This window comes from Rhea pennata, chromosome 22 (genome assembly GCF_028389875.1).
Source record: "Rhea pennata isolate bPtePen1 chromosome 22, bPtePen1.pri, whole genome shotgun sequence".
Classification (NCBI taxonomy): Eukaryota; Metazoa; Chordata; class Aves; order Rheiformes; family Rheidae; genus Rhea; species Rhea pennata.
Window position 1 is genome coordinate 1102818 of NC_084684.1, and position 12093 is coordinate 1114910.

Genomic DNA, 12093 nt, shown 5'->3' on the forward strand with positions numbered 1-12093 from the left:
TCTAGACAGTAAGGCTGAATTGGCAGGAAGTTCTTTTGGACTAAACACCCCCAAACAGAAATTCCAGTGTTTTTGGCTACCTGTAAAGACAGAAGGACTTGACTTCTATGTTGACTCTTCATCAGAAGAATTGGAAAAACAGTATTTATCAATCCAGCACATAGTTTCAAAAGACAAATCCATCAAAAAAAAGAGGTAAGCGCTCCTTAGATGCGAAGTGCCAACAAGCACAGTAAGTACACAATGATCAATATTGTTACTACTATGTTCTCTTCTTTTATAGTCACCTAATAAATTGCTGGTTCTTTATGTAACTACAACACACAACACTGGCTCAATCTAGCTACTTCTCTCCTATGCAAGCAAAGGAGAGCTGAATTTTACAGGGAATCCTTCGGCGTTTGTGGAATACAAAAAATGCAGCCAAAGATGTAGGATGCAGCCAAAGCGTTTCTGATTATTAGTCCCGATGCTGTTAGATACTGAGCTTTTAGATATGTGGACACCAGCCCCTCCGCCCCGGCTGTAGTTTTGGGTTGAAGGGCCAGCACGGAGGTGTCAAAGCCCGGCAGAGGTTCCAGAGCCAGGAGTCCCGTGCAGAAAGCTGCCCATGCAAAGATCCTAAAGTCCAAAGTAAGGTGACCCTTGTGAGCTTGTGACTGCCATTCTCTATGGGCTACTGTAGGCAGGATCCTGAACAGGGTTGCTAGTTTGTGCAGTCCCCCCAGGGGCATCAAATTCTCCCCACGCGTTGCAGCAGGAGCCACACATCTTGACTCAGGTCCTGTACTGACGTGCCCGGTGTTGTCTGTGGCACCTGATGTCAAATGCTTGTTTTTAGAAATCCGGCTTAAACATTTACATGACTGTATTTCGAAAGCTGAGGGAATGGACAGAGGTAATCAGGTGATAAACTGAAGCTACTGTGTGATTGCATCTGTGCCAATGAGCACACTCAATTATTTCTAATCAGTTTAGGCTTTGCACTGCACTACTCTGCATAGTCATGTGGAATATAACATATATTGATAAGATTAGTTCACAAGTAGTTTTTCCTGTCTCTCTATGCAGCATTTATTTTTCAGTTGTATTTTGAAGATTAGTGATTCTAATTCCCCTGTAAACTCCATGCACAAGGCTACTATCCTCTAGCTGTGCTATCACACACATAAATGAGTAAGACCTTACTAAGAAAGAGGAACGCTGGTTCAGACTCTGCCTTTTTTGATGAATTGGTAAAAGTTCAAAATCCATTTCCTTAAAAAGCAGAGAGCTTCAATCCAAATTGCAGGGCTGCTGTCTGGGAAAACAGAGGAAAATGGGCATTCTAAGTATGTCCAGAGCAAGAACCTTGATTCATACTAAGAATCTTAAACATTTTCTCACCAAGAAACAGAAGTGGGCAAAGTCAACTTCTTCCTCTCTTTCTGTTGCCACTAAATGCAAATAGAAATTGCCTTCCTGTATGTATGCAAAGCACTGCCTTCTCATACCACACCTACAGCCTGTTTATGACTACTGTCCTTACCGGATTCAGTTAACCAACATTTGTCTGTTATTAGTCATCTGAAATAAATGCAAATAAAGATAAGAATCCACAGTCCTCCAATTTTCACTGAATCAATATTGAGCTCACCCCAACCTTCCTGATCTCACGTATCATCTCTTTGAGAGATGGGGGCATTCAAAAACGTAGTACTAGTGCTGACAGGACCCTGCCATTGAACATACAGAGCGATCGAAGTATGTACTTGCAATACCCAGTAAATAAACAAAGAGTATGTGGAGCCAGTAGCAGCTGAATACAAAGAAGCAAAGAGTAGCATGAAGCAACACATGTGAAGCTTTGTCCCTCAGCTTGTTTATTTTCAGGTAACAAGGAAAAAGCTTATCTCAGCTTGATATGCTGAAGTTTCCCTACCATTAATACGCTTTCCCAATAACATCTTGCAAGCCTTTCATGCCTCACTTTATAGTATCTTTTAACAATATCTTTCTCCTTTGACAAAATCAATCAGCTTGTGCATACAGGTCACTGCCTGAGGCCCAGATGTTGAGGCATTAGACTGATAGCTATTCCTGACCTTTGATTTCAACTAATCACAGAATTGTTATCTAAGGCTTCTGTATTCTACTTGTTTCAAGGTGATGAATGCCTCAATTCTCTGATTCAAAACAAAATACTGAACAATCCTGCTGATCCATAGACCCAATTGTAACAGCATAAGGACCCCGTAAGCAGCGTAAGCTCAGAGCAAGCAAAAATTAAATTTCACCAAATTTCTGTCCTTGATGAACTCAGCAGTAATGCAGGAAGACTCATCTAATTCTAGAGAAACCATCCTAGAGCAGAGAACTACCAAGCCATTCAGATATGGAAGGAGCTGGGGGGAATTCATTCAGTTCGAACAATCAACACCTAAACAGCTGCCCATTTTAGAAAGTCTGTCTTAACTGACTAATTAAATCTAAAGTCTCTGTCACTGTACTCATCCTGTTAAGGATTTTGAGCACTGTAACTTACGGATGCTTGGGACAGATCCTCTGAAGCCTTTTATGGACTGACCAGAAGATAAAGATGGCTTAGATTATGAGTGTTGGTTATGATGAGCCAGCAAGTTCACTCTCATCCTATCTTTACTTACATGGCCTTGCTCTTGCATTTGTTGTTCTGTCAGGTCATTATTAAAGCTGTCTCTGTCATAACTATTAATACTGGAGCACTGTCTGCATGTAGGATGCCTTGCTACTTCCTCGTGTGTGCAGCGTACAGTGAAGGCTGCTTGGTGACATTGCTCGCGTTACACCTGACACCAGTGGCAGTCTGCTCTGCTCTTCGTCCTGCATGGCATGACATGAGAATGCATGAGGAACACTTCTATAGTATATTTTTCAAATGAAAATAAAGTCACAATAACTTGTATTTCCTTCTGGCCAAAGCTGACTCTGGGAAACGTGCTATTTGGATCACCCTCTATGTTGCAGAAGACTAATTCTTCCTCCTGTACTAATAGTATTTCTGTCCAGTTCTCAGCTACGTAGAGGTGCTTTATGTCACTGGGGAAGGACCCTTAAGGAGAATGTAAATATGTCACACTCAGTCTAAAAACCCTTTCTTAGCACTACTGCAGCTATGTAAAAGCTAGATGATCTATCCCCCTGAAGCAATCCTACCAACATACATGCACTTTTCCCTGCTCCTACATAATACCTCTGATTCAGGGTAGGGTAAAGGATATAAATGAAAATCAGGCCTATCACATTCAGCATTTCACCAAAATCTGCAGAATGCACATACGAAACAACAACACTGCAGTAATGCAGTCAAGAAAAAAAGACTGATCATTCTCTGTTCTGTAGAGCAGAAGGCATCAAAGACAGCAAATGTTAATTTAGCTGGCTGGAACTGTCTCATGAACATCACTCCCATGAGCTGTTAACAGACAGAAAAACCGCCAGTCACCCACATAGCTATACACAGATCAAAAATCTTGATTTTATTTCTCTGACTCTACAAACAGAACTTCAGTCACAAACAGAAAAAAAAAGGACAAATCCTTTTTACAAAAGCAAATGGTGTGAGGGGAATACCCGAACTTACTTGGGTAATGACAACAGGATTATTCTCCAGTATGGGATCCTTCAGCAAAATCTGGGCAAAAGTTTCTGTGCCCTCGCCTCCTAAGCCACTGGCAAAGGCTGTCATGGCAGGCAAGACAGCATCAGGCAGGTCCAGCCATTTCACCAGGCCCTCAATGAATTCCATCCTGAAGGAGCTGTAAGGCAAAAGAAGCTGCTGAGGACAAAATGCCTTATCTTCATCAGTCATCCTCATTGAAGAGTCTCAGGACTAAAACACCGACTAATAGTCACTCAGGTTGTCTTCAGCCTTGGTCTTCCCTGTTTTACTTTTAGAAAAAGGAATGGTGACAGCAAAGGAGGATATTTCTTCTGTGCCCCAGCTTCCCTGTCAATATTCTGGTGCACTGTAGTGCCAGAGTATGTCACATATGATTTGTGGTGTTTTGTTAGTACAGATATACAACTTTCAGTCCCATAACTGGGTATTTTTGCAATGCCTGAGTGATCCCTGCTTCATGCATTGATCTATCACTTTGCACACAAAAATCAAAGCTCTGTAAGTCAGCAGAAAGCAAGTTTGCTATCAGGCTCACAAGCAAGCAGCCTGAATAGGGTGAGACCTTTCTTCAATACATGCTTTGAAGTCTGCAAGATTAAGGGGTGCAATTTGTGCTGAAGTATAAAAGCTTTAGAGGTGCAAGAGGGAGTCACTACAACTAAGAAAACAGCTGAGAAAACATCTAATCTCAATGAGTCCTTTGCATTTCAAGAGGTCTCAAAAATACAACACCAAGAGGGAGACAGCAGGAAAATGTCAACACCAGCGATTAATCAGCAGAACTTGCAAATTCGTCTTCACGAAAGGACTCACCACCAGAAAAATCTTCAGCCTTTGTAACTTCGGAAGGCCCCAAACCAGCTGGCCCACGATCAAGTGCCTGCCCATCACCATATAATAATTTAGGGACTACCCTCATGACACCTGGAAGCAGAGGCCTTGGGCTAGGCCAACATGTGCTTAACACTCTTCTTTAACCCAACCTATCGCACCGACAATACAACTCTGACACCAGCTCACTCCGAGCTGCTACCCAAAAGCCACCTTCTTTGCTCATCCCCTTGCTACTAGGCGTAGTATTTAGTACCTTTGCTCTTTTTCAGGAAACAGCCAGGCCAGGGATATGCCACAGAGCGCTGCATAAGCAAATCTTCCCGGTTCCCCCAGCTGCTGGCCCAGAAGCACACCCGAGTCCTTGTCACCTGCCTGGCTGGCCGTGTTTTGCTGTTTCCAAGCCTGACCATTCCATGTCTCCTCTGCAGCCATATTTACCTGCAAATTCAAAGAGAAAAAAAGAAAACAGCCGGAAATGAGAAAGCAAGAGGACAAATTGCCTTCACTTTTTCACTTGCTGCCTCTGCATTGGGTCAGGTCTGTCGAGGTCCAGCTTGCATACTCCTCCGGCAACACGATGCTGCGAGCAAAGCACACAGCAGGAGCCTTTGGCCACCTCTGCTGATTCTCAAATTTATGGATCAGATGAGTAGGTAGTACTTTACACAGCAAAATTACATGTCTCCTTTAAGATTTACAGAGCTCAGGCTCCTTTCAGGCCTATCATTCACATCTTTACCACAAAATTAACATGTGCTGTAAAAGCTTTGCACATGGTGTGGGGACCAGTCTGAGGCAGCTTGGAAAACAACGGGCCTCTCTCATCCTCAACTCAAATCGCTCTTCTGTTCATTTTGCTGACAGTATTAGGAAAGCTGAGTCCAGCTGAAGCCTTTGATTAAAAGGAGTTTTAATACAACTCATTATTTCCTATCTCATTTGCTACACTGTGCTTGTAACATTCTCTTCTTTATACCACCTGCAACCACATTTTTCCAAAACATGTCAGTGCCACACAAACTTGAAGCTGGGACATAATATTGTTTTTCAGAGTGCAGAGGCGTATGCACCTTCTCGCTGCGCACTTACAATTTAACTGCTTTAAATTGCTCCCTGGAAGCTCCACTGATTATATAAAGAGTCTATGCTGATAATACAAGTACCTACACGAGATGACTGAAATCGGGCAGATATCACAACAGCTCATTTCTCAGGCTTGCAGTATGTGTCTGCTCCAAAGCTCACTTACATCACCTTGGATTTCCACTGACTCCATCAAGATTCAGTCAGGCTCCAAAGAAATACGTATGTTATTAGATACTTCCTATTGAGGTGCTTCCTTTCCTCTCAACCCTGTATGAAGAAAGGCATCTAAAGAGGCATCAGGCACCCTCAACACTTTGCCAGACAGCCTGTTCTTATGGCATTAACCAAGTGCTGAAGCTCAGAGCACGCGGACACCATTGATGTGCTAATTTTGGAGTCCCAGAAGAAAGAAATGCAGCACTAACGCTAGGAGCAGCTCTTTTTAAACAGATTTCTTTACCATCTCCTTGCTGCCTGTCATTGCCTCCTCAGAGAGATGTCTTGTGTTTTGCTTTCCCGCTCAAATTCCTTCAAAGCCTCTCCTATTTCTCCAGGCCTGCACCACCGATCTGCCAACGTATCAGCACAGTGGAAATTCATCAAGAGCTAATGATTACTGTTACCTCAGGCCTCTCTCCCTGAGAGTGCCCAGGCCCCTTCAAATGTATCTCCTGGTGCCGTGACTTGAGCACACAGGTCTAAGGCATCTCAGTGTATTTCCATGGAAATATCACATTCCAGCAACACAGGAGCACAAAGTTCACAGGAATAAATAAGGCGCCTTATTTTCTGTACCAACAGAAGGAGGGAAGGGCAAGATTAAGCTTCCCCAGGGAGAGCAGGCACCTGGGCGGGCCCCGTCTTGCACCTGGCTCAGCCCAATGGCAGTATTTGCTGAGCTGAAGATGGAGCCAGACACATTTCCGCAGTTTCCATGAGTTTTCTAAACAAATCCCAATTGTGTTACAGTCCCTCATTATTGCCTCAAGCCCCCTTTTCTCTTAAAAAAAAAATAAAAATCAGAGTAGCTTACTCCAAAAGGAGCTTCGCAAGTCAAAGCAGGGCTAACCTTAAAGTGAGATCAGATTAGCTCTGGCTTTTGCCCCACTGGTTTTGGTTGCTTATTTTCTACGAGGCAGGCCACATGGCCACCTGACTTACTGACCACTTGAGCCAGAAATAATCTAATGCTTAAAGTATCAATAACCTTATAAACAGTAACTTAGCATGTCTGTTTTTTACTCACCTCCAGACACAAAGGTATTAGCTTATTACAGGAGACAGAATTTGAAATGTTCCCTGCCCAGACGTGATAGGAAAGATTTATTTGTTTTTTAAGAAGCCAAACCAGCAACCCTTGGAAAGTTTTATCCAGCCCTAAAGTTCCTGAGATGTTCTTAGATCCCATGATAATGGCCTTAAGGAAAAACTTAATAACAACAGATCTGAGAAAGGCGTAATAGCATCCAGGCAGCTTTGAGGCAAGAAAGAGAAATAAGTGATTCTATTTTCTCCCAGAGCTTTGCTTTGGTTTAAGATACAGTGGATTGACCCTCTTTCCAGAGTCATGCCTTAAACCATAAACATGTAACTCAGCTGTAAATAGTACCTGGATATTTGGATTGGGTGCTGCCTTACTACATCAACTTGATGGGCCCACCCAGGCTTTGCATAGAGTTTTAATCTAGTAACCATAGGCTCATCTAAGAAGTGAGGCAGCTATAAAGGATACAGAGACAGTACAACTGCACAGTTGTAGCTATTTTCCAATCACACATTAAAAAAAAAAAAAAAGACCAGTTATGAAGTAACACCAGAGTGGCTTCTTGCACACAACTTTATTGCCTCTGTGCAACAAATAATTTACAACACTGAGCTTTTCACAAGTACCAAGAATGCCCTGAGAAAGCTCTAAAAAAAATTACTTTCTCTGCCATAAATGAGAGTTCTGAAGATACTCTGATCAGCCTGCTCAGTGTGTCCCTCCTCTTACATATCTATTTCCTCAAAAATACCTAGGAAAAGTGAGCCTGGATTTTCAGATATGCAACATAAAAAAATAGTGACATGTGCTTTAATGAGATTCAGTACATACATTGTATTTGATGTTGCTGAAGTCAACAAGAACCACACTAAGAGTCTAGAAAGACTGGGTGAATCATTTTGGTGTTACAGTCAAAAATTTGGGCCCAGATGTTTTGTCACTAAATCCATTAGGAGGGAATTGAGACCAGAGTTAGACAAATATCCTGAAAGTTATTTACAGCTTGTGGTGCTGGAACTCATGTCTCTCAAACAATGCGATTCAACAATCTATAGCATTTCCATAATCTGAACTGTCACTTGAAAGAGATTTTTTTTAAATCACTTTCAATGCTTATTTTTCATACAAACCCCTTTGTTTTCCTGAAAGGTGGTATATTTTACATCATGGTTCCTGCAATCCTATTTGGAAAATAAACAGATAATCCTCTTGTGGTCCTAAAACTGGAAAATACAGCCATGCTCCCTCCCAAATGGAAAACAGACTGGCATCGCATTCTTCTTAAACAGACTAAACCAGACTAAAGTGACCAAACAAGCAACACATTTATCTCCAAGAACCTCAAAAGCCTCTGAGGCATCTCATCAACTTCAAGGAAGTAGCTGTAAAGACTTCCTAGGATGAGGACGGCCAAAAAGTCCCTTATAAAGGAAGAGGAGGGCCACACAACTGCTGCATGATGGACACAACACCACAACTACAGAAACATAAAGGCAGAGGAGTTTCCTTGAGGACTTGGAGGGGCTACAGAGCCACACGTATGCTTACGTGCTGGCAGAGCCGGCGCCTTCGATCCAAGGATACCACCTACCAACAGGGAACGCAATTAAGTCACCGCCATGGAGATGTGCGCTAAACATAAAACAGGGATCAGACAGCCACCGGGGAGGGGGGAAGGGGAAAGTTGGAAACATGGAAGAGCCAAAACACTAAGCACATGCACAACTTTCAAAGCGCATTCAGTTTGTTTAATCCAGGCATTTGCACCAACAGCTATGGAGGATAAACATTCTTATGCAGAAGAGCCAACAAAGCTTAGTAGAGGTGCTGCGTCAGGGTCAAAATTGCTTAGTGGAGGAGTGAAAGAAAAAAAACACTAGAAAGGGGGTCTCCTGAGGGCTATGTTTTTCCTACACCACTGCTAACCCTCAGGTTTACTGCAAGCTTCTAGCCCTTTGTGCTTGAACCCCCCCAGCATATATGTATATACATATATATATATATAAATAAAAATGCAGAAGGTCAGATTTCAGTGGGAGAAATGTTTGCAGCCCTCTTGGCTGTAAAGTTAACAAAATTTAAAACAGGGTGACACTCCTATCCTGATGCCTCGACTCTTCACCTCTTCCCCACCAGTCTTTCCCTCTAATACCTCAATTTTTTAAAATAAATATTTTTTTTTTCCACAGCAACCAACAACCCCCGAGGAGGGGGAAGCGCCGCCCGCTACAGCGCACCCCTCAGCGGGGGAGGCCCAAGGAGAGCGAGCCGCCCTCCCGCGGACCCGAGACCGGCCCCTCAGTCCTAACCGAGCCCAACACCCCCCTCTCTGAACAACCCAAACAGACCCAGACCCGACCTGCTCCCCGACCCGGCCTCAAATAAGGAGCCGCCGCCACCGCGGCGCTGCCTTCCGCCGCCGCCGCCTCCCCGCCCCTTCCGCCCGCCCGCCCTTTTCAGCCGCTGCGCAATCCCCGTAAGGGGGGAGGGTAGAGCTGGCTCGGCTGCGTTACGGACTCCTACGCACTCTTGCGTAGCTCTACGCTACTGGCGTAACAGAGCCCTTCGCGCTTTGGCGGCAGGGCGCGCCTGGCGGCAGCGCCGCGCCGCGCTCTGCCGCGGGGCTGGCTGCGAGCTCTGGGTCGGCCCTTCTTCCCGGCTCCAGCTCCCTCTGGAGAAGTGCTGGCGAGGGTAGGGATAGAGCTGCCGTGAGGCCTGGCGTCGCGCGGGCCCGGCTGCTCCTTCCTCAAGGCCTCGCCCCCGCCCGCCATGTTGCGCCCCCGCCCGCCATGTTGCGCCCCCGCCCGCCATGTTGCGCCCCCGCCCGCCATGTTGCGCCCCCGCCCGCCATGTTGCGCCCCCTGCTCCTGCTCCCAGGCCTACCTGGCTCCTGGCCCTTTTGCTCCCTGCAGAGCCCTTCCTTTCCCCCCTGAGGAGCCCTTATTTCCTTCAGAGGTGTTTCCCTCCTCTGAGGGAGGGTTATGGAGAGGGGCAGAAGTGAAGCGGACGTCTGGTGTCTCCCATCCATTCGGGGCAGCTTCACCGAACGCCAGGTGTCCCCCTCACCCCTGTGGATGTTGTTTCTGATGAAAGCAAGGTTACAGCCACAGCTCAGGGAGGTTTTGTTTCATTGTGATTAATTGGGCCTTGTAAAAGTCCTTGGGTTGTTTTTAGACTGTGGAGCTAGTTCAGCTGTTGGAGCATAAAATTTTTGCGTTAGTGTTTTATGTGTTTTAACATGTGGGTCTGCTTTGAAAGTGGACTTGGGCTGAACTCCCAAATCATATGCTTAGTAACTCTTGGAGAAATCCATTTGGGGGGGGGGGGAAGGGGGAGGAAAGCAGCTTTCATTTATGGTTGCATTTCGTGAAATCAAAACCTTGGTGTTGGGTGCTTGTTAGTTGGGCTAGCTTCAGTTTATGCTTAATGTGCTACTTGGCACTATTAAATGGAAGAGCGTGTTCTTTTTGAAAACCAGTCTTGGTTTGGCCGAATGTCTCATCTTGAATACTTGCTAGGAATTGTTTAACACCTCAGCTTTCCTCACGTGAGTGCTTGTATTACCTAATTTTAAGCATCGTCTTAAATTTGACTCAAATACATAATGAATGCTCGGTTGATTCCAGTTACGGGACACAAGGTGTGTAGTTTATCCTATGGCTTATGTAACTGCGCAGCACAAAGGACAAGTTGCAAATTGTAGACAAGAAAGGAGTCATCTGGACACAAATCTGTTTTTGCACAGAAATCTGTAAATTAGTTTCTTGTAAATTTGACAGCTCTGCATTTGAGGACTTGATGTTCTCTTTGTAAAGAATCTGAGAGAGATTGAAGTGTGAAATGTGTTATTCTATGATATTTATTTTTTGTCTGTTTATGTGTCTGTGATAACACAGCTAGAGATGTTAAAAGTAGTCAAAAATGTAAGTTGAATGGAGTGATAATGAGAGTTGAGTTTTATCAGATGCTGGAAATTCAGACTCTTATAATATGGTTTAATAGTAATGAAAGTCAGCACAATTATGGATAATTTAAAGTTCTGTAGATAAAATGAGGCTTCTGCATTTAACAGTAATTCAGAACACCTACACTCAGAATTTCTGAGGCATCTCTCCCTCTCTTATATAAGCAGTTAGTAACTGTGATGGGACAACAGAGGTGCTGTCTATCAGAAGCCTGGGAGAGGATTGGGATGGGGAATTTTGTGGCTTTGGGAAGGGTCCTGAGGGCAAAGTGGAGGAAAAGTGTGATATTCAGATGTTACTAATCAGTGCTGAGAAGGATGGAGTTCCATCAGGTTAAATCAGTTAAAGATTTGACACAAGGTGTTACTTGTAGCACATTTGACTTATCAGCTGAGGTTCCAGAAGCAGATGCTGTAGGGAAAGAGGCTGTTAGAGTCTGTGTATGCAATAGAAACAAAACATCTTTGAAGTTTCTGGCCTAAGATTCTATGTCTACCGAAACTGTAACACTAAAATATCACTGTTAGATCTTACCATGATCTTAAAACTGCCTGATGGGATTCTGGCTCTATAAATCAAGTGTTCAGGTACTGATTCAGTATGTCAATTATGCCTGAATATTACCACCTTAAGCCATATCTCATTATGAACCTCTTTGTGTTTGAGGCTACAGTCTGTTACCTAATCACTATGCTAAATCAGGACCCAGCTAAGGTAAGCAAGACAGGATAATTAGGAGCGGAAACTTTTTTTTTTCTTTTTTTTTTGGGGGGGGGAGGGGGCAAAAGAAAATGGACATGAAGGAAAATGGATGTAAGAAAATCCTTTTATATTTTAGGATATCAATACAAATATTTTACTTATCCTTTCCTCCATAAATGTAATTACTATTCCAAAGACTTTCTTTCTCATTGAACCTTATTTTGTCTAGTGGGTAGCAACAGCTATAAAAACGAGGTCAGCCTCTAGGGGCCTAATGACTTCCACCAACATCAGTTAAGACTGATTCAGTTGATCATTAATGGTTCTCTGAAAGACTGAAGAGACATTTCAGTTGGATTGCTCAAGGCAAGCTTGAAAGGTGCTAACACAAAACAGCTGGTAATCTTATTCTGTGATTCTAAAAGGTTTTTTGAGTGCTGCTTTGCTAGTGGTAATTCTATAACATGCATACTTAATTTGCAGCTTAAGATGATCTCAGTGGTCTCTTTCTGTATCGTTTTAGAAAAGCTCTTCACATGCTTGCTGTGAATATAAACCTTTATTTATTCTTCTGCTCTTATACTTGGGAACAGAATGGTCAT

The 12093-nt window shown here is 43.7% G+C and overlaps 1 protein-coding gene across 1 annotated transcript in view; it reads right to left on the reverse strand.

Annotated features, from left to right (window-relative positions):
* TMCO4 (transmembrane and coiled-coil domains 4) overlaps positions 1-9250 on the reverse strand; it is a 45965-nt gene extending 36715 nt beyond the window's left edge. Inside the window, exons 1-3 of the mRNA XM_062593324.1 lie at positions 9184-9250; positions 4728-4912; positions 3602-3776 (exon numbers count right to left, since the gene is read on the reverse strand). Coding sequence (XP_062449308.1) covers positions 3602-3776; positions 4728-4906 — 354 coding nt within the window. The 5' untranslated portion in view covers positions 4907-4912; positions 9184-9250. The remainder of the gene's footprint in view (positions 1-3601; positions 3777-4727; positions 4913-9183) is intronic.
* Positions 9251-12093: the final 2843 nt, after the last annotated feature.